Source organism: Drosophila innubila, assembly GCF_004354385.1.
Source record: "Drosophila innubila isolate TH190305 chromosome 2L unlocalized genomic scaffold, UK_Dinn_1.0 4_B_2L, whole genome shotgun sequence".
Classification (NCBI taxonomy): domain Eukaryota; kingdom Metazoa; phylum Arthropoda; class Insecta; order Diptera; family Drosophilidae; genus Drosophila; species Drosophila innubila.
The window spans coordinates 15964183-15985818 of record NW_022995372.1 but is presented as its reverse complement, the minus strand read 5'-3'; the positions used below and the strand labels follow the sequence as shown (position 1 = coordinate 15985818).

Here is a 21636-nt window from a genome sequence, read left to right as displayed (position 1 = left end):
TATTATCAACGTAACTTTACTTGGCATAATTTGAAAAATGTTTTATTTCCACTTACTTCTAATTCGACCGCTTCAGTCACATTTTTAAGACTGATTTCTTTACTGCAGTTATTTTAATATACAACAAATGCCCTTAATTAAACAAACTTAACTAAACTACAACGATAAGAATTAAATTCTCTTCCAGATCCCCAGTTTATATTTAACAATCTTTGGGCCTGTTACATTTTTATATCAGAGATTTTTTCAAATTCGACTTTAGTTTCTATACATTTTACTTCAAAATATCTCTTCGATAGCTATCAGAGGCCTCAACTAGACTCTTAAATAATGGGCCTTTTAAAAATCGCTGAATTCTGTTGCATGTTATTGATGTTCTGAAGTATATCTACATGAAAGCTAGTAAATTTGTCTCTCCTGAAACCAAAGACAGAAAGTGCTAAAATTATTATAAGCAAACCTGTCAATATAATATAAGAATTGTTGGAAAATTTACGTATTTCTCAGTTATTTACCATTTTATATGTAAGGCGAATGTGACAAGTATAGCTCAGGCTCAAGTTCTTCTAAAAAGGATAATATTGTATTGAAGTATTTGATAGCCCCGATCATTGAATTGCATTTGAATTCCCTTGTGCAAATCACAGCGATAATGAAAGATCTTTATAGTTAAGATGCCTAAGAAATACATAAAACTGTTTTACTGTGAAAAATATCAAAGAAGTTGGTTAAAAAAATAGTAAGCTAAAAATGTTTATTCAATTCTTTCTGAGTCTATAATATACTTGTTATGTTAAATTGAAGGTAGTTCATTGAGGTATAGCTTTTCTTTATAGCTTAATTAAAAATCAAGTTAACATTAAAACAATTTATTGTAGACGGAATTATAAATGTTATTCGTGTGTCTACATTTAAAGACACATGTTCATATACTTGAGTATGAGTACTCGAACATGTCGAATTGTAGTATTGATTTGCATTCTCTGAAATTGGTCAGCTGAATAAACAAGGTACAAAGTTGGCACTGTTCAAAATTGGAATGCCTAAGGCATTTGAGAGCATTTATGAAAAGCATTAAATAATTGACCTTCAGCGAGGCTTTTACTTTGTTTAGGTCATTGTTGCTATTATTGTCTGATAAAAATATGAAAAAGCACAACAAGATACAAATTAAATCGAAGAATATGTAAATGGAAATGCCGGCGGCTATTAAATGCTTTATTCCTTAAGAGACGCATATTCAAGTGGTGTGTAATAGGAATAGTGCTCAGCTGTCATCCAACCGCAGTTTCAATGCCCGGCCTATCCTCTTCTCTCATTCCACAGTGGAAAAGTTCCCTAGGTCCCTTTTAGATTTGAGTACGACTACGAGTATCAGAGACCTCGACTCATCCTCGTATTTGTTCGTCGTATCTAATGTAATTGAATTAAGTGGCGACTTGTTGATAAGGAGCAAAGTCAACAGACATGGCACGCTTCACAACTCAATTGAGTACAACCAACGGAGCAGACGTGACGGTGGGACTTTCAAGGGGCGGAGGGGTGAATAGGGGGTGTGTCGGAGTGCGGAACTAGTTTATGAAAAGTGTATCGGGCTGAGAACGGCCTGTAATATGAATATGAGAATGTTGGCAAATGAGATTTTAAATGAAAAAGTGCGACTGGTATGCAAATATGTAGTGACATATGATCCTCACAGTTGAAAACTTACAGCAGTCAGTGTAAATGTATACTATTACTATTGCAGGAGTATGCCCCGAAATCTGTGCTACGAAAATGTTAAACTCAACCCATCGCGATGAATCGCTTCGATGACAATCCACTATGGTCCGGATGACGATTTTTTTGGAAAGAAGTCATTTTAAAAAGTTGTTCAAATTACGTTCAACTCAAATGTTGCATTCCCAAATTTTCACATTGTCCAATACTGTTTAGCAAACAGCTGTGAAACAAAGTTGCTTTGAACAGAGAGCACATGAAACTGTTATTTCAATTTTTAAGGTTATATTTAATTACTTAACAGCCCTAATTCAAAAGCTTTTTTAACCAAATTTATCATGGATTACATTCATTGTGGCTTGTACTTTGCGTTTATATATTCGCGTTTTTGAAAATCAACGTGCAATGTATTGTTTTTTGTAATTTAAAAACTTGCCTCGATCAAAATTTTTTCAATTAAATTTTATCTTTGGAAAGAAATAACTAATTTTGCTAGCATATGCTAGCAATGAAACTATATGCATTTTATAGAGTAATCAATTCTGAATTTGTACTATTAAGCTGAAGTTGCGCATTTTGGTGCATTTCTCAAAATGTTGCCTTGATGCAGCACGTTGAAAAATGCGTAGTTGTTTAAGGTGTGGCCACAACACATAAGACAGAATTACGAATTTTCTCATTTTTTGGCTTATTTTATTGTGCGCATTTACGAAAATTACAAAAATTTCTAGTTTCATACAAAAAGTCAGTTCACGACCGATTTTTATAATTTGAACAATATGACATTATAAATGATAGTTATTCGATCTTGATATATGTTAGCCCGAATGTGAGAGCATAATATCACGCTCAGTTTGGTCAGATATTTTGGAAAAAATATGGTTTTTGTACAAAAAGTGACTTTTCAACCGATAATTCCTATTAATTCTATATGATAAGTTGTCCGATTTGGATCAAATTTTACCAACACGTTAGGGGCATAGTAACACGCCTAACCTGCAAATTTGGTGCTGATAGCTTGAAAAACAAAAATTTGCATATCGCAGAATCCAAAAATAAAGGCGGCACCACGCCCACTTTTCTAGGCCATTGGCGTATTATAAGCCCAAGTGCAAAAAACTAGACCAAAACATCTTCATTCGTTCTCGAGTTATTAATTTTTTCCAAAAAAAATCGTCATTCGGACCATAGTGCAATCTCCTTATCTATGTGTATTGTGTATGTGCTGTGTTGCAACTTTTACCTTACAACTATTTCAGATTGCCACTTTTGAACAGTTGCACAATTGCCGTATTATTTGAGCATGTAGTGTTGCCTATTACATTCCCTCTCATTACACTACATATGTAAGTACATATATGTACAATGTATAGAAACAATAAGAGATAGAGCAAGCAAATTTGGCACACCGACTTCAAATATTAGCCTCGCCACCCTCCGGTCGGGATCTCGACTATAGCCTTTCCGACTGGTTTTTTGATTTAACTTTCGATTTAAGCTTAGCCTTGATAATTCTTTTAATAATAATATTAGTAGTAATAATTAAATAATGAAATACTTCTAAACCCTACAAATTGCTAGCTGACATGGGTAATAAAGGTAAATGAATCTGTAGATAGAAAGGAACATAAATTGTTTGTGTTTCAGCTATGCCGATATGTTAACATTTTGGAATGCGACTTTTCGACGCTTTCTAACATCCATTGAAAACCGGTATGTTTTGCAAACAAAGATATTTTTTTAAGGAAGTCATAAATGTCGTTGTTTCTACAATCCCAAAGAGTACATATTTCACGCAGATTTTCAAAGTCGCAAACATCGGTGACCATAAATTTTATTTCCAAACTAACAAAAATATTTTTAATTATTGCTACGCTCATACAATAATACACAAACATTTATTAAGGCCGTTTTATTCAATTTATAAATCAAATTAATTTAATTGAATAAGTATTTTAATTTGTTCAAATTGTTTAACAAGCATTTAAATGCACTTATTATGTAACAGCTATTTATATTTGTATATAAATATATATATATTTAAAGTAGATTGCAGTGTCACTTTGACAAATTCTGCATCGATAGAATTCAGCACATTACCTTGCTTTTGACAATATTTACTCTGTGTGCATCTGCTAAAGAAGAATACTCAGCTAAGTTAATCAGTGTTTGGTTTACGTGCAAGTATCTGTACATTTGTATGTACACTGAAAAAAAAGACCAACTTCTAATATCATGAACATTCATCTTAAAAATTTTGTTCTTAAAATAAGAACATTTTTATACCATATTACTAATACCAAGAATATTAATCTAAAAAATCATAGTTCTTAATTCAAGAATGAAAATTATAAATTTGTACTATTTCATGTGAGAAACCGCTTTAATTGTGAAGCAGTAGGCGCCGGCTCGAATCCCATTCGCAACAAATTAAAGTAATATTTGTAAAATTACCAAGACAGAATAAAATTTATAATTTTTAGAACAATTACTCTTAAAATAAGAAGTTGGTCTTATTTAAAATTTTCTTAAATCCAAGATGTGTTTTCTTATTTTAAGAATTTTGTGCTCTCGACGCATTTTTTAGACCAAAATTCGTAGTTTTGAGACCAAAATCTTGGTTTTAGAAGATTTTTTTTATCATGTGTAGATGTGTATGTAACTATGACTAGAGGCAACGAGAACATTCAATATATTTTTTTTACAATCACTATTGGCTTGAGCTGGCGACAGAAAGAGAACAGAAAGAGTAACATGTCATTTTGAGTCTATGCAAATTTGAAGAACTTTGACTTCTGCACAGACATCTTACGACACTGCCATTTAAGCAGAGTACGAGTACTCGTACCAGTACTCGCCGTGTCACAAAATGTTACTTAATGCATCCTTGAGTGTTTTTGGGAGTGAATAAAGACGCATCGACACGGAAGAATGGAAAACCCTCAAAAAGCTCATGTTGACGAACTTTGTTTTTTTTTTATCATTTGCTAAGTTGTTGAATGTCAAACTAAATAAAAGTGCTTCAATCGAAAGTGCTTTCAAATAAATAACTAAATGTAAGATCTTAAAAACCCCAAGCCATTAGAATACTCTTGAAAAAAGTTTTATTTATTTTTTTTTTTTTTGATGAAATTTTTTAATTTTTAAATGTTGTGATTCATTTTATTAAACAAAATTTAACTTTATAAAAAATTCAAAATAGTTTTATGATGTCTTAGTATTATATGACGAAATGCATGTAACTATTTCTTTTCGAACCGAACCTTTTATTTAAGAAAGTGGTTCATTTCAGGTTCGGGTTCGCGGAGTAGATATTATCAGTCAAAAAATGAAAATTAAAAAATATTTATTTAATTAGAATCTCATTTTTAAATAATTTTTAAAATGAACTTTTAAAATTGTAAATTATAAAATGTGAATAAAAAATATTAAAAGTTTCACACATTTTAAACATTAAAATCTGGTATAAAATATTTTTATGAAGTGGCAACCGTTATTATGACACAGATAAGATTAGAATAGATTTCATTTGAAAAATGTACCTATAATACACATCATTTGGAGTACATTAAATGTCAAGTGTCAAAACAAAAAAAAAAAGAAGGGAAGAATGCGAACAGAAAAAATAAGGTACAGATACAATAGTAGGTGGAGAATAATATATATATTTGTTGTTTAAAGTAACTAGATAGAAGCGAAGGCGTGTAGGCCTCTAACATGAGCTCGATTTGCCTTCGGTTTTTCGCATAGCTTGGCCAGAAATGACAGCGACAGCGACAGCAGCGAAAATGGCAGTTACTCGTACAATGAAAACAAGAAGGGAAACAAACAATAAGAAAAACCACAAACAATTTAAATGGATTATGTGTTTACACTCAAAGTGGGAGGATGGTAAACGTACAGCGGACCACGACGACGACTGATGTTCCTGTTCCTGGCCCTGCTCCAGCTCCTCCTGATGCTCCTCCTTATCCTGGACGGGGGAGTTAAGCGGCGGCAATGGCAGTGTTGCAAATTGATGGTAGCTCTTCGTCATCAAATGGACAAACAGGCCAGCAACGAGGAGGCATCAGTTGGACGATGAACGAACTGACAAGTTCAAGGCAGTTGGCTGCACTGTGGTAAAGAAGATGGAGCAGGAGCAGGGGGAGTAGCAGGGGGAGGAGGAAGAGATCTGGGACTGGTATTGGCATTGCTACAGCTGTAGGGATTACAGCGCACATTGCGCTCAGCGTCCATGCGTGTGGATGGATATCAGTGTTGCCAATTCAGCCTTTTTCAGATATATCTATCTTTTTTTTATACTACTTCAGGCGGCAAATATATTCAACATTCGAACATATATCCGAAAATGTTTTTTTTTTTTTGGGTTAGATTTAAAATTTATTTTTTAATATTAAAAAATAATGGAAAAAAATTTACAAGATGAAGTTGTTATTTTCGAAGTCAAATTTAAAGAGTTTTCAAATAATCATTTATATTACAACTCCTCACTTTTAAGAAAAACTATTTGTACTCTTTTCTGTCTTACACAGAAAATAGGAATCATTATAATCATTAATCATTATTTATCATTGACTTCCAATTTCATTTTTAAATTCTGGTTTGTAATTGTTTTATTCTTATTTTCTGTTGTGTATCTGGTGCATTTTATCTTGTGGTGAGTAGTTGGCATCTCTGATGGATATGTCCATGTTTCCTCGGCCATCCACTTCGTTCATTCATTCGTACATTTGTTTGTTTGTTTTTTGTTTGTTTTCACAAACGGAATTGTTTTTAATGAGATTTCAGACGCAAATCTTTTTATTTGAATTTTTATTTTAGGCCGTCGGAAATGCTCGACCACACCAGTTACTTCTGATTAAAAATTGTGGCGAATGGAATTTCGTATTACCCGACAGCGCACAATTTCGAAATTCCGTATCCGTATCCGGCAACACGTATACTACACACACACACACCCACACACACACACACACACGTACACAGACACACACAGACGTATCTGTATCTTTTACTAGCCAAAACCAGCAATCTGGTCATGCATATCCACATGCGTAATGTCCGACTACGAGACACACAGACCTACAGACATGCATGTAAGTATGTAAGTACATGCATGTGTTCATTTTTGCATACATAAGTGTAAGCATGGACTAAGCGTTGTGCAACGTTGGAGTGTCAGATGAGGGGGACAGGGTTAAAGGGGAATCCCGTTTAAATGGAACATCAGAGCAACAGTTCTATGTGATTTTAGCTGAAACTGAATATGAATAAATGGATCAGCAGGCACTTTATGCTGATACTCTCATCGTGATGCCCTGACGGCCTGATGGCCCAAATGGCCTGTTGGCCCGAATGGGGTGATGGCCATGATGTCACTAAAGTAACGCAGTTGGGTTTGTTGTGGTCAACAGAGCCGACGCTCGGGGAGTGCAAGAGCAAACATGAAATGTGGTTAAAGCATTTTATGCAATCGCATTGCTTCACCAACATCCAACAAGCAACCGACAAGCAGATGGGTTGGTCATTTGTAAAATCCTTTGATTGCAGTCGTTGAGAATTAAAAATTCCGGCTGAATATTTTCTTTATTTTAACACTCTTTCTCGAACCCCCCGCGCTCTTTTCCCCTCTCCCTCTCTTTCCACATATCTCCCTCTCTCCTCCCTCTTCTCTCACACTCTGCAACTGAGCGATTAATTGTTGATGGATGACCATTACGCACATACAATCGGATTCGCACCAAAATTGATGGCTCTGATTTTTACATACAGTCTCAGTACAATGGAAATAATTTCTCTCATTATTGAAAAGCACTTAAAGATGGTGTTGAAAGATAACACAACTGTAAAAAAGATAGATAAATACCCTGCTTTTTCAAATGTGTTAAATTATTTTATGATAACTGTAACTTTGTAATTTAAAAACAAAAGTTGTAATGAAATACATTTTTTCCCAAATTTTGCAATGCTACTTACAAATTATTGATTCAAAATGAATTTAAAAAAAACTTTTGTAATAATATGCTATATTATCCAGTCTGAATGGGAATTACTTATGCATGGCGATTAGAATACGTTGGCTGAGTAAATAAAACACCATATCAAAAAAAAAATCTGGAATGTGACATATATGTACGTGTATATGTAGAGCTGATTATAAGTACAATATATAGAATATTATTCTAAGTAATAAGCTCGACCGGAAAGACATATTCTTTATAAATCTAAGTATATTCAGTTATCATTCTCTTTCTTGTTTGTACAGCTGGAAAGTTTCAAGCAGCTAAAAGAGAATTTAATAATTCAATAAAACTTGTGGTTAGTTGTTTAAAGTAAACATTGAATTTAGAAGCGTGATCTGCTACTTTGTTCTAAGAAATATCAAATTAATTAAATGTTTTTATATTTAAAATTCAGTTCAGTTTTAGAAACTTAACCAAATACTTTTAAATTTATTTGATTTAATGGAGAAAACCTCTCTTTTAATAACCCTTTTCTCCCCTTTTATGTACTGCAAATTGAAAATGCCTGTTTTGTAATTTTTTGACCATAATATGTTTGTTTGTCTGTTAAATTGTTGCCACAGAGCTCACTCCTCTTAAATTAGATGTATTATTTCACCACTTTATACATTTTTGTACATAACTTAAAATTTGCTAAAGAAATTCCAGTCGGCAAAGTGAATTGCGCGACGCATTCCAGAAAAGGAATTTGGTTTTTACTTTGGCTGCCTTTTGCCTTTTTGCTTTTATGCCTTTCACCGTAGAAAATAGCTTTACAAATAAAGATAATTATTGCATTAACAACAGACAGCATAGAATATGCTAAAAAAAATATACACTATGCTACATACAATTGGGATACATAATATACAAATTCCTTTTAATTTAGTTTATTTATGATTCAACCTTTAACATTCTTTTTTTTTGCAGAAACACTTTGGATATTTTGAAACGACTTTTCGTGATGATCTGTAAACAGTTGACAATACTAGAGGATTAGAAGAAATGCTCAGATCGAATAAGTAGGCGAAAGTATCGCCATCAAGGGATCAGCTCGAATAGCGAGATTTTTATGCATATTATATAAGATAGTACGTTTTTTTGGAAGTACCTGAAGATCCTGAGACGATCAGAAGCCTGTAGATCAAAATGAAGACTGCCCTAATGACTCAGATACAATTTTGGGTCAGGACTTTAGCCTCCGTCATACTTTTGTTACTATCCGGAGTATTGAGCACAGAAGGAAGTCATTCGCTAACAAATACACAAAGTAAGTTAAATTAAATAATATAAATACTTAATATATATAGTACAAATATCATTTTCAATTTTTTTCTTAAAAAATGTATTAGGAGTAAATCATGGTTTTAAAATATAGATTTAAGATATGTTTTTATTTTAAAAGTTTTCATTTAGATTTACAATATTATATTCATTGCAAATACTTCTTATTATATATTACAAACGCCTCTTTTAATTCTAAATATTGTGAGAGTATACAACTGTCGTCAAGCAAAACGGGATTTAAGGCCGTGACAGCAAAAGTTTTTCTTTACTCGAACAACAGCTTAATTTGCCGCATTGTACGAGTTTTAAATGTAATTAATTTAAGCAGCAACTAATTTTGCATTATCCTCAGTTATTGCAAATAATATTCTAAGCGGACCAGGCAAAAAAAAGAGACTCCGCAACTTGAATAATGCTTAATGGTTTTTATTTGGGGTGGGATAAACATGTGGAAGTTTTACAATTGCGTAATGCACTTTTTGAATTACATTTTCATTATGTTACACCTGCTACAACTGTTTACCTGTTACACCTGTGTTTGCTTTATATTTAAAATTATTTTTATTTCTCTTCTCAACCTTAAAGGTCACAAGGATCCCGATGAATTGGGGCCGCAGTTTTTGGCACAATTAACGAATATCACCGTACCACAAGGACGCGACATTTCTTTCACTTGCGTTGTGGACAATTTGGGCCAATATCGGGTATGTATAAGCTTTTTTTAATGTGATTATTTTAAATATAGATTTTTTCAAAATTCAATCAGGCCTGTTCCGGTTTTCACTTTCGGCAAGATTTCTCGGACGTGAAAATCTTTAGCCTGTTCCTTTACACTGATAAAAAAAATGTTCTAAAATCAAGATTTTGGTCTCAGAACTAAGATTTTTGGTCTAAAAAATGCGTCGAGAACATAAAATTCTTAGATTAAGAGAACACATCTTAATTTAAGCACATTTTAGATAAGACCAAGTTCTTATTTTAAGAATAAATGTTCTTAAAATTAAAATCCAAAAATAAAATAAATGAAAATTATTTTTTATATTTATATTTTTTTTATTTTTAAATTTTTATTTATTTATATTTTATTCTGTTTTAGTGATTTTATAAATGTTATTTTAATTTTTTACGAGGGGGATTCGAACCGCCGCATACTGCTTCACACAACTGAAGCGGCCTCTCTAACCAGAGCGATACGAAATAGTACCTATTTATACTTTCCTAACAATTTAAGATTTTTATTCTTATATTAAGATTTTAAGATTTTTTAGATTAATAATCTTAGTTTTAGTAATTTGGTCTTTAAATAATCTTATTTTAAGAACAAAATATTTAAGATGAATGTTCTTGATTTTAGAACTTGGTCTTTTTTTTCAGTGTATCAATCTGAAAATATTTTGCGTATTGAAAACACTTTGTGTTGGTGAATTTAAGTCCAATAACGTGATTTAATATAATTTTAAAATGTTTAGCCCACCTGCAACATGAAAAATGACAATTTTTGAAATCCGATAAAATAGGAAGTGAAAACCGGAACAGGCCTGAATATGTCTTTGAAACCAATTTTTCGTGTTTTCTATTAAGAGAGCTTCTGTTTCCATTATATTTTGCTATTTACCTATTTAAACTTTCAGTCAACATTGGAACATTTATTTTTAACTCTATATACATATTCAACAAGCTTTAATAGTGTTACCCTGTTTTCTTATCATCCGGCTGATTACAGAATTTATTAGAGCTATGACAAGCTTTGTAAGCGCCACCTTATAACATTTCTGTCTTTTTTGTGTGTAAGAGCTTGGGTGTTACAGGGTAACTCGAAGTTGAGCAGCTCTCTCACTTGTTTATGTCATTTCTGTAATTCGAAACTGTAACATAAATCAGGCAGAAGTTGCGTAAAGAACTTATGTTAGTTTAGTTTATGAATTAATAAATACACACATCAGTGAATAGGTAGGATGTATGTGAAATGGATGCAGAATACAGGTGGAGAGTTGAAAACAAAATACCCCAACAGATAGCCCGCTTCTTCCCATGTAAAAGGTGGGGTAAGTGCGAGAACATTAATATGCCATAAAATCGTATTTGAGTTGACCAAACCAGACAACCTCGCTCTAATCTTATTTGTATGTATTTGTGTATAAGTAAGTAGGTCCATCGGGAGAGGGGATTCAATGACATAAAGTACATATGTATACAGTACAGTACATAGACACTCACATCCATGAGCCTAAGTAATGGATGTTTTGTGAAGTTGGGAGAGAAACAAACTTGTAATACTTGGAAACGCTTGGTATCTCTGCTTTTGGCATTGACTGTGCAATTTCAGGTGGCATGGATTAAATCAGATTCAAAAGCAATACTTGGTATACATACACATATGGTCTCGCTAAATCCAAGATTATCAGTGACACACAATGGACACAACACCTGGAAACTTCACATATCCCACGTGCAACTAAACGATTCCGGCAGCTACATGTGCCAGGTGAACACGGATCCCATGAAGAGTCTGGTAAGTGGAATTCACCACCCCTCAATGCTGTCTACCTTATCGCATTCCCAGATGACTATCGTGGTTTGCTTAGGTGTCCTGCCGAGACTGTAATCTTTACGCCATATGCGTCCGAGTCCTGTGTCCTGAGTCCTGGCTTACTTGAGAGATATGTGTGAATGGATTAGCTCAGGTGACCAGTCGAATTTGTCCAGCACGACAATGAAGACGAGTACGTGTACGTGTACGTATACTGATTGCACGTACTGTAGCTCTGTTAAGCGAAGCACAAGAATTCCAATCAGCAATATTATAAAGCTGTTTACTATCAGAAATCTCTATACCCTGTACTCAATATATATAGAGGTATAACCAATTTATGATAATGCATATAACAGTCTGAATGAAATACCATTTGTAAGAATACCTCGATCTCGGCAGATAAAATGTTTTGAATATTTGAATTATTTTAAAAATGTTGAAATTTTAAATCTGTGTTTTTGTTCTTCACAGTCGGGTTATTTGGATGTCGTAGTGCCACCGGATATTTTGTATCACCCCGACGAAAATATTGACGAGGGTGTCAGCACAGAGGGAGGCAGCATCTCACTACAATGCAGTGCCACAGGTGAATATAAATAAACTAACACAAAGATTCAAATCAATTTCAAAATTCTAACTAGGAGAATAATTGTATTGTATACGATGTTGAAGAACTAAGACTTAATTGAAATAACTGCACTTCCCCTTAAGCTTATTAACTTATCAAAATCAAAACTAATCCTTATTAATTAAAATTTAATTTAACAGGTGTTCCCGAACCCATGGTGCAATGGCGACGTGAGGGCGGCAAGGATATTATGCTCCGTGCGGAAAGCAGAGACAAACAAGGTGCATATTTAAATAACTGAATCATCACTTATACTCTCTTGGATATTGAAAGACCACAAAACAGACTGTGTAAACAGTTTTTAATGCACTGTAATATCGATATTTAAAATCTGAGTGCATAACCAACATTAGATTGACACCATCTCCAACAATTTCTTGTCATTCAAGCTCTCAAGTCTGTGGAAGGCGAGCGACTGACACTCACGAATGTCCACCGTACTGATATGGGGGGTTACCTGTGCATAGCATCAAATGGGGTGCCACCCTCAGTGAGCAAGCGTTTTGATATACACGTCAACTGTAAGTCCCATTCAATAATTGCTTAAACTTAAGGAAAAATGTAAGACACTTTTAAAAAACTATTTTACAAATATAATTTTTGAAGTAGAATTTACTTAATTTAAGTTTATTAATAAATACTAATAAAGAAAGATAAGAGAGTTTAAGAAATATAAACGACACTATATATTAGAATATGATTTCTGAATAGAATTGACTTAAACTTTGAGAAAATAATTAAAAGTAATAAATTATTGCATCAATGTTCAAAAAAGATACAATACTTAAACGATGGGTTTCTGAGTAGTGTTTAATTTAGATTTTATGAAATCTTTAGGGAATACAATTAAGAAAGTTTTACAAACTTTTTCAACAAGTAATCCTTGATAGAATTTAAGAAACACTTGAAAGTAATCAATAAATGGAATAGTACAAATTTTAGAAAGTTTGGGATTATGGGAATGTATTTACTTAATGTCTTATAGGTAGGTTGCTTTGACTTAAATTAAGATACAAGTTTTCAGAAGGTATGAAATGAGTTTAATATGATATTGTTGATATACAGACATGTGTTGAAATGATTCATATGTAAAATAGTTTTTGTTGAATGGTCGCCATGGTCATTCTGAGGTTTTTATGTTCCCAAACGAAACAATCAAACTGTGTCTAGCAAATGGAAAGAGTGTAAGTAGAGGACGAAGTATGATTCTGTAAGAAGAATGAAGAGGAGGAGAAGGAGAAGAATATTGTGTTGGCGATACTCGGAACATGGCGTTGGTGTGGCACAAGTCACAAATCAACACCATGAGATTGTCAAGTCAAATTCAGAGAGTAGCAGTTGTGAAAAGTTGCGATAGTCGCACTTCGGGTACCAGCCAAAAGCATATCAAATGGGCTTGTATGCTTCGAGTATAGTATGTGCTATTGTAATAACAACTCGTAACTAGAAAAGCAGCAAAAGCAGCAGAAGCAGAGGAGAGTGACAGAGGAGAGCGACAGAGGAGAGCAGCAGAAGCTGAGAGCACACATTGAACTATTGTCATGAGCTGTTGCCTCTATTATTCTGTTTACTTCCTATATACGAATATGTGTGAGTTTGTGAGTATGTATTTCAAATGCATATATGCATTTGTGTCGGTGTGTGTCTCTTACGCATAGAACAGTTGCCATGCATTGTCTTATGTATGTACAAACATACATCCATGGGCGCTCCCAACACATTCCCAAATTCCGCTAGTATATGTATATATATCCATGTATATGTGTGCTCGGTAATTGTGTGAGACTGCGAGTGTAAGTGAAAGTCATCCAAGACATATACAACAGTTGAAATTTTGGCAATGTGTCCACGTCAAAATCAGTTAAATGCAAATGCAAATTCAAAGTTAGCAATTGTCGAAACGTCCAAGTTGCCCAAGCAAAATGGCCAAAAACGGCAAAATGGTAGAAGGGCAAACTGGTCAACTCCTGATCTATTGCATATGGCTTTTACATGCATACAAGTCTTTTAACTACAAGTTTTACTTTAAGCCTTTTCAACATTATAAATTTGTATTACGTACTATCAGGAAAATTTTTAAATGTATAAAGTAGATAGAGCTTTTTATTGTTTTATTTTTTTGTTAAAGGATAATTTAAATATTAAGTGGCATTTAATTTAATAACACAACTTTTGGGTCTTTCGTCACTAAAGAATTTTTCTTTACTAGATATTCTTTTCTAAATTTTCTTAAATTTATTAAAAATATTCGTTATTTTCTTCACTTCAAATTCTGTCCATCCTCAATATATTAAACATTACGATGTGATAATGAACACACAATTTATTCACATCCAATTTTTTATAAAGAGTCGTAAAGGCTTACAGAACATCCAAAAGTATATATTTATTAATGTGAATGCGCAAACGTGAAAGGATATCTCGTAGTCGTCACCTCGACGGTTGCTATCGCATTTGTTTATTTCAGATTTTAAGAACGAAAATCAAGAAATAATTCTTCTTGCCTGGCTGACTTGAAAATAAACAGACTGAAGCTGGGATATGACAGCATAAAACGAATATACGTTAATTAATCATGCATTTTCCTACGATTAAACTTTGTATTTTGGGGGAAAACACAAAAGTTATTTCAGTTTTAAGCAACATAGATGGATTTATTCCCGCATATTCCTGCATGGCCACATTAAAACCTTAACAGTTATTACTTAAAGTTAAAGCAAGGATACACAAACCCCAAATAATATATTTCCATGTACGAGAATACCAGTATATACAGATAAACAACAAAATAAAGCTAAAATGGCATATAAATCCGCAAGCGAAGACTACGGGGACTTGGGACTATCATTGATTTTGCAGAAAAGCTTTAATAATGTTCCCAGTGTAGAAATTACAGAGGATGAAATCTATTTTGATGAGCGGATCATTGCGCTTTAATCCATTTTATTTATGGCTTAAAATTATCCTTTAGCAACAACGACAACAACAACAACAACTGCGTTGGCGAAACAGCAGCCAACGACAGGAAAAATAGCATGAGCATGAGCATGAGCATGAGCCTTTGCTGCATTGAAACAGAGTATTACAGTCGTCATTTACACACACACACACACAAGCATACTGTTGGGGTACCACACACACACACAGACACAACTAGCATAAAATGAACCTATGAAAACACCACTCCCCCCGTCACTGCCCCACGAACTTAGCCTGTGACTCACGCACCCACTCAGTTTGCACCCGCGCTTCTTTGGGCTACCCCAACCAGTGGAATCTTCTGGGGAAAAGTACACACACTAAATGTAATGCATTAACTAGCCGACGCTTAAATACACTTACAGATGTTTTAATTGTATGTAAGTGCGATTTGCAAAGAAAACTGCGTATTTACGCTCTTTTGCCCCCCTAAATGCGTTGAACGAACGAATGTGAAGGAGCTAATTTGAACTAAGAACTAGAGATGAACTAGAGCGAGAGGAATGGGATGGAAAGCGAACCAGTGTAAATCAAACGGTTTATGTAGAAGATCGATTAGTTTTTTTAACAAAAACTTATCTACTATCTTTTATCAAATTGCCTAAGTTTCTGTTTGTGCATATCGTAAATATTTGGTAATATATAGACATTTTGGAGTATATACACATTACATCCATAATAATAACATAATAATATTTTATATACATATGTAAGATAGAACAACTAACTCAGAAAAGACTTTTACGAAGAATTCTACTGCAAACATAGTTAAAAAGTCGTATTTACCTGTTATAAGAGTATATCAAACGCACTTTTGCCTGTTGTTAGTTACATAGCATCCACTACACGTCTAGGACTTATATTGGCACAACTATCAACTAATGTTAGTGCATTGAAAGTGAGTGTAAAGCGAATACCAAAGTCACTGCAGCCAGTTCCAGTTTCAAAGTGTCACGATGGCGGGGAAAAGAGAGAGCGAGTGAAATGGCCACCCCACAAGTTATCGCTTCACTTCTCTCTGTCTCTCTGTCTCACTGTCTGACTGTCTTTCTGTGTATCTGTGCGAAATACGAAAAGTTTGTCTTTGAAATGAATGCAGCAGAGTCATTTGCTGAAGTTGGTGCAGTCATCATTGTGGTGACTAATAAAAAAAGAGAAATAAGTGAAAAATTATTGTTGCTACTTCAAAAGATGTTCACAAAAAATCGCAAAGTTAAAGATGCTGCTCGTACTTAATTGCGTAAGAAGAATCACATGATTTTGAGCATAAATATGCTCAAAGATGAATGAAAGATGTGTAATAAAACACAAGGTTATTGCAATACAAGGAATATTCAAATTTTAAAGAATATTTTCAACGCACAATTAAATAGTGGGTATTAAATCCTTTCAATTAGGCCTGCTAAGCTTAAGAATTATTTCGTTTTATAAATTTTTATAGTATTATTAATTCCCTTAAGCTTATCCGAATAGTTTATTTTTGAAAAATTACGGAAATCTAACTTTATATTCTTGCACCCTGTTAAATTTCAGTTCCGCCAACAATCAAGGCGGTTAACCAATTAGTGGGGGCGCCAGTCGAGAGAGAAGTAACCCTAGAATGTATTGTGGAAGTATATCCAAAACCACTAAACGGCTGGTACCGCAACGAAGGTAAATTAAACGATATTAACACATTTACAAGTATACTTGAATATACTAATATTGTAACTAATTAACAATTACAGGCAACGTTAAATTACATAATGGCAACAAGTATAACATATCTGAGGCATTGATTAACCTGTACACGTGGCATCTCAATCTGACGATACGACACCTGACAAAGTCTGACTTTGGTGCTTACAGCTGTTCGAGTGTGAATGCCCTTGGGAAGAGCGAAACAAGAATTCGACTGCAAGGTAACAACAAACAATACAATACCAAAAAAAAAATAGATACAAAAACTTATTTCAAGTTCAATGCCGCACATACATATTCAAATATATATATAAGTGTATCTGTATGTTTATGTGGGGAAATCATTCAATAGGAGACTGTGTGCCAGACTAAGCCAAATAGTTCTTAAAATTCGAAACCATCAATTCAGTGGAGAATTAGGGATTGGGAGAAATAGGGGAGATGGGGGAAGGCAAGTATGTGTCTGCATCGCATGTGTAATTCGTTCAGTTTCCGTGCAATAAATCACCTAGGATTTCCGTCGGTCTATTATTTTTATCGATCTCATTTAAAAACGACTGAAGCTTTTCTCTATCTTTCATCTGCACATTTGCTCCTTATCCCCATCCCCATCTTCATTCCCTGCTCTAGTTCTATTCCCATTCTCAGCCATCCAAAAATAGAGTTGGAGCACAGAAACTAAGCATGAATTATTGCACAATCAGCGGAAAACTTTCTCCACTCGCACATTGGCAATGGAGTTGCATCAAGTTCGTGGACGCCATTTCAATTTTCACTTACACGACAGTCCCACAGTCATTGTCTGTTGTCTGTTGTCTGACTGAAATCAAGAAATAAGCTTAAAGCTTTTCATTTATATCTCATAAACTCGTTTTATTGAATCAATTGCAATGTTGGACAAGTACACTTCCGTACATCTTAAACGAGCTTCAGTTATAACATTGCCATAAAGACTGTTCATTTTAATCACGCATTTTGTTTGCTTTTGCTTAAAGAAAAATTTAATTTTGAAAGGGTATGTCAAATTACAAAATACTAACCAATTTTCTATCAATTGAAAATAATTAGTTTGTTTGCCCTAATATATTTTCTATTTAGAAATCTTTATTTAAATCTTTATTTTAAATAGTGGAAAACATTATTAAAAGTGGAGAAACAAGTACACATATTGTGTGTATTTAAGAGAAGTTATTGTAGTGGAATGTAGTGGAAAGTACTACTATCATTTTAATTTTATGAATTTCATTAACAAGTTATTTTCGTCAAAAAACAAACAGTTCAACTGATTCTGCCTATAGGCACATAAATATACTGTGCAACATGCAACGAAACAAAGCTTCCATAATCTTCAAAACTGACAGGCTAAATAGTTTAGCACGGTATTTAAATAAACTGAAAATTTCAAAAGTAAAGCATTCTTGTAATGAACACATGGAAATTGTTGGGGAAACTATTTGGCGAAAGGCAAAGTGAAGGAAACTATAAGATTGGCTTGTTGTCTATGAGTTTACTTATATTACAGAGTATCTGCTAGTTCTTATTTACATATAGTTTTTATTATATAATTCTGGGTATTGCTGTATACACATACTCGTAGATGTAATTGGTACAAACAATAACTGAAACTTGCGAGTTGCTGTTGCTGTTGCAGTTGTGACTTTGTAATCAAATGTCATGTTGTTGGAGTAGTTAAATCATTTCCATTTCATGAAAAGCGAAACAGACATACTTATGAGAAAAGCGGCAGACCAAATTACAAGAACTGGTATAGAGTCAGGGGAAGTACACTAGAGATTTTGTATTTGGCATTGTTGTTGTTCAACGGGATGGGAAAGGCAAAGGGAAAGGGAAAGCAGAAGGGATGTCTGCCAGGCCATTTGCTTTGTTTTGCCTCCTCTAGCTCCATTCGGCATTTCATAATTGGTGCAATTTCTTGCAGAATTACGATTACCGCCCAAGTCAACAACGACACCAACACCTCACGTGCACACTACGAGCAAACCGCGTCGGAAGCAGCAGCCCAACCACAACAAGGGACTGAACGAAGTGGTGCGTGCCAAGGAAACCCATTTCTCAAATCAAATGCAGCAAGAGAACGATGTATTCGGCGGTGGTGCTGGCGCTGGTGGCGGTGGTGGTGGTACCGGCATTGGGAATGTGCCCCAAAGCACCAACAGCGGAGCTGCTGTGGCAAGTGGAAACGTCAACGGCATGATAAACGGAGCGGAAGGTAAGTTACGATTTAGAAAATTCCACAAGTACGAGTACGAGTACGAGCACAAGCACAAGCACAAGCACAGAATGAAGTCAGGCATAAGCGGCAGTTACAAACACTCACATTCACATCTCTAAACGGACCAACGACAACGACCAGGAACAGCACCAGGACCAGGAGCTGAATTTGCTACCTACTAGGACATGGCACTTTTACGTCATGGGACTATGACTTGGGCAAATATAATGTCGCTGTTAGTGCACTAAGAAAACCCCAAGCAAAAGAATTTTGCTGCTTCTTCTGCTTCTGCTTTTGCTTCTTCGATCTATGCTTCCTAGTAACTAAGTGTGCCACGGACAGCAACAACAACAACAACAACAGCAGCAAGAGCAGACGGACAGCACACGGACTGTGCTCGGCAAAACCGCAACATACTCATTCTCATGGCAATCCGAGCAATGCCTTCCATGCTTCTCTTCCCGACCTATCTCTGATTCATAAGTAACTCTGGGCTTAGCACTCGTGCAGCTGTCGAGCGCACTGATTTATCAGTGAAACCGTATTTTGGTAACACTCGGTGCCCGGTACTCACTACTCACTACTCGGAGTACTCTCCAAATCCCATCTGAAGTTAATTTTCCAGCAGTCAGTTTCAATTTTAAGTGTGCGTCTCTTTGTCCCTGCTTCATCCTAGCCCGCATCTGCGTTCAAGCGGCATCGAACAGCATCCAACAAATGGATAAATTGCTCACCCATGAGTACTCGTCTCACAATATTCGAATAACAATATATTCGTTGATTGGGTCAGTTTGCAAGTTGTTGACTAAAGTCAATTCCTAAGAATACGCATTTTAAGCTTTTTCCCCTCAATTTCTAGACAGTTTTTTGTATCAAGCTAATGGATCTTCTTATTAATTTTGGTATTAACAATTTTAAAGTTTTTAAATTTTTGCCCTCAAATGAAAAAAAATATTTGAAAATACTCTTAATTTGACTTCGCATCACAAATAGAAAATTCAATTTTATCCATCATTGATCATTTTTCCTTACTTTCCCAATGACCATGTTTAAAAACTTTGAACGGCCATAACTTTGTCAAATCTTAACTGATTTCTTTTATCAAAATTTGGTCTCTACTTTAATACTACATTAAATTTGGATAACTCATTTTTTTTTGCCAACACCATCTATTTTTCCACACTTTCCCAATGACGATTTTTCAAAAACATTGAACGGTTATAACTTTGTCAAATCTTGCCAATTTTATTGTTATAAAAGATTGCAAACTAGGTAGAAAATGGTCTTCATCGACCATCAACCTCTTTCTCAAATTATCAATTTTTACATAAAAGTATAATTAATAATAATTCAATAAGTTTTGAATAATTGTTTTAAGTTTTAAATAATTGAAAAATGGAAAACCCCTGTCATATATGTGAAATTAATTTCAACTCCACACAAATTCTTATCAGAAAATTTTTGTAATATTTAAATAAATTAGTTAATTCATTATAATACAATATGAGTACTTCAACTTTAACTTCAATATGTAATTTTAGTGCAAACATACGCCCCGGGACGTAATGGATTCGACAAAGCATATAAGTCGCCCGGCCTGGTACCGTCACCCCATCCGCCGTGGACATATCCGAATGCGGGGTCACAGCTGCTAGCCACAGCCACGATAACGACAAATGCCCTGATGGCTTTTTTCTGTATATTGTCTATGTATTCAGTTAAGCTCATTTAAAATTATGCTTCCAACAAAATCCACACGCCACACAGTAACAAACGGGACAGAGACAACGAAGGAATCTAAAGAATGGCAAAAGGGAGGAGAGAGGTGTCAGCCATACTTGTACGTACATCGTAGCTACCCTTGCTGATTATTAGCCTGGTTACTGGGCACTGCCCACCCAATGGAGGAGACGAAGAATCCCGTTAGTCGATTAAAAAAAAAAAAAAAAAACGTTATCAATTGACTTGTTCGACGGTTTATTTTTCTACTACTTACGACAGCCATGGATTTGTGGATCTATATGAATAGTAAGAGTACAGTACACAACAAAAGACATAACATCGAGTACACGTTTCATAAAAATTACCCATTTTGTGGCTCACACTCATATTTGTTACGAATATTTATTCACATTTGTTGTTAGATAAGAATAAATACAAAATTTTATACTAATAGAATATTGTTCATTGATTTCATGAAAGTTCTTTATGCTTTTAACATATGTAGACATTGTAAACATGGATAAATATTAATTAACAATGGGAGGGAGTGGAAGCTAGCAAGCAGTGCAATTGCATGTCACCGCAAGCAGTGCATGCTATTTGTTAACTGCTTGACGAGTTTGGAAAAAAAGAGTTCATGAATGGAAATTAATTTAATGATAATATTGAGAATACAAATATTAACCAATTCAATTTCAAGTCAATTTCATTTTATACGAAAATCAACTGGTTGAGAGTTTCACCTCTAAAATCTTTTTATTACTTTGAATAAATATTCGAACACGTTGAGGTTGTGAGCTATTTGAAAAATGCTAATGGCATATTTTTAATAACAATAGTTATAAATACA

At 34.3% G+C, this 21636-nt stretch overlaps 1 protein-coding gene across 1 annotated transcript; it reads left to right on the top strand.

Moving 5' to 3' along the window:
• Window positions 1–8873: 8873 nt before the first annotated feature.
• Window positions 8874–19183, top strand: LOC117779881 (lachesin). The gene is made up of 9 exons (XM_034616220.1): window positions 8874–8994; window positions 9597–9715; window positions 11338–11523; window positions 12016–12130; window positions 12313–12393; window positions 12562–12693; window positions 16685–16804; window positions 16879–17052; window positions 18771–19183. The coding sequence occupies exons 1-9, from the start codon at window positions 8874–8876 to the stop codon at window positions 19181–19183; spliced, it is 1461 nt and encodes a 486-aa protein (XP_034472111.1).
• Window positions 19184–21636: the final 2453 nt, after the last annotated feature.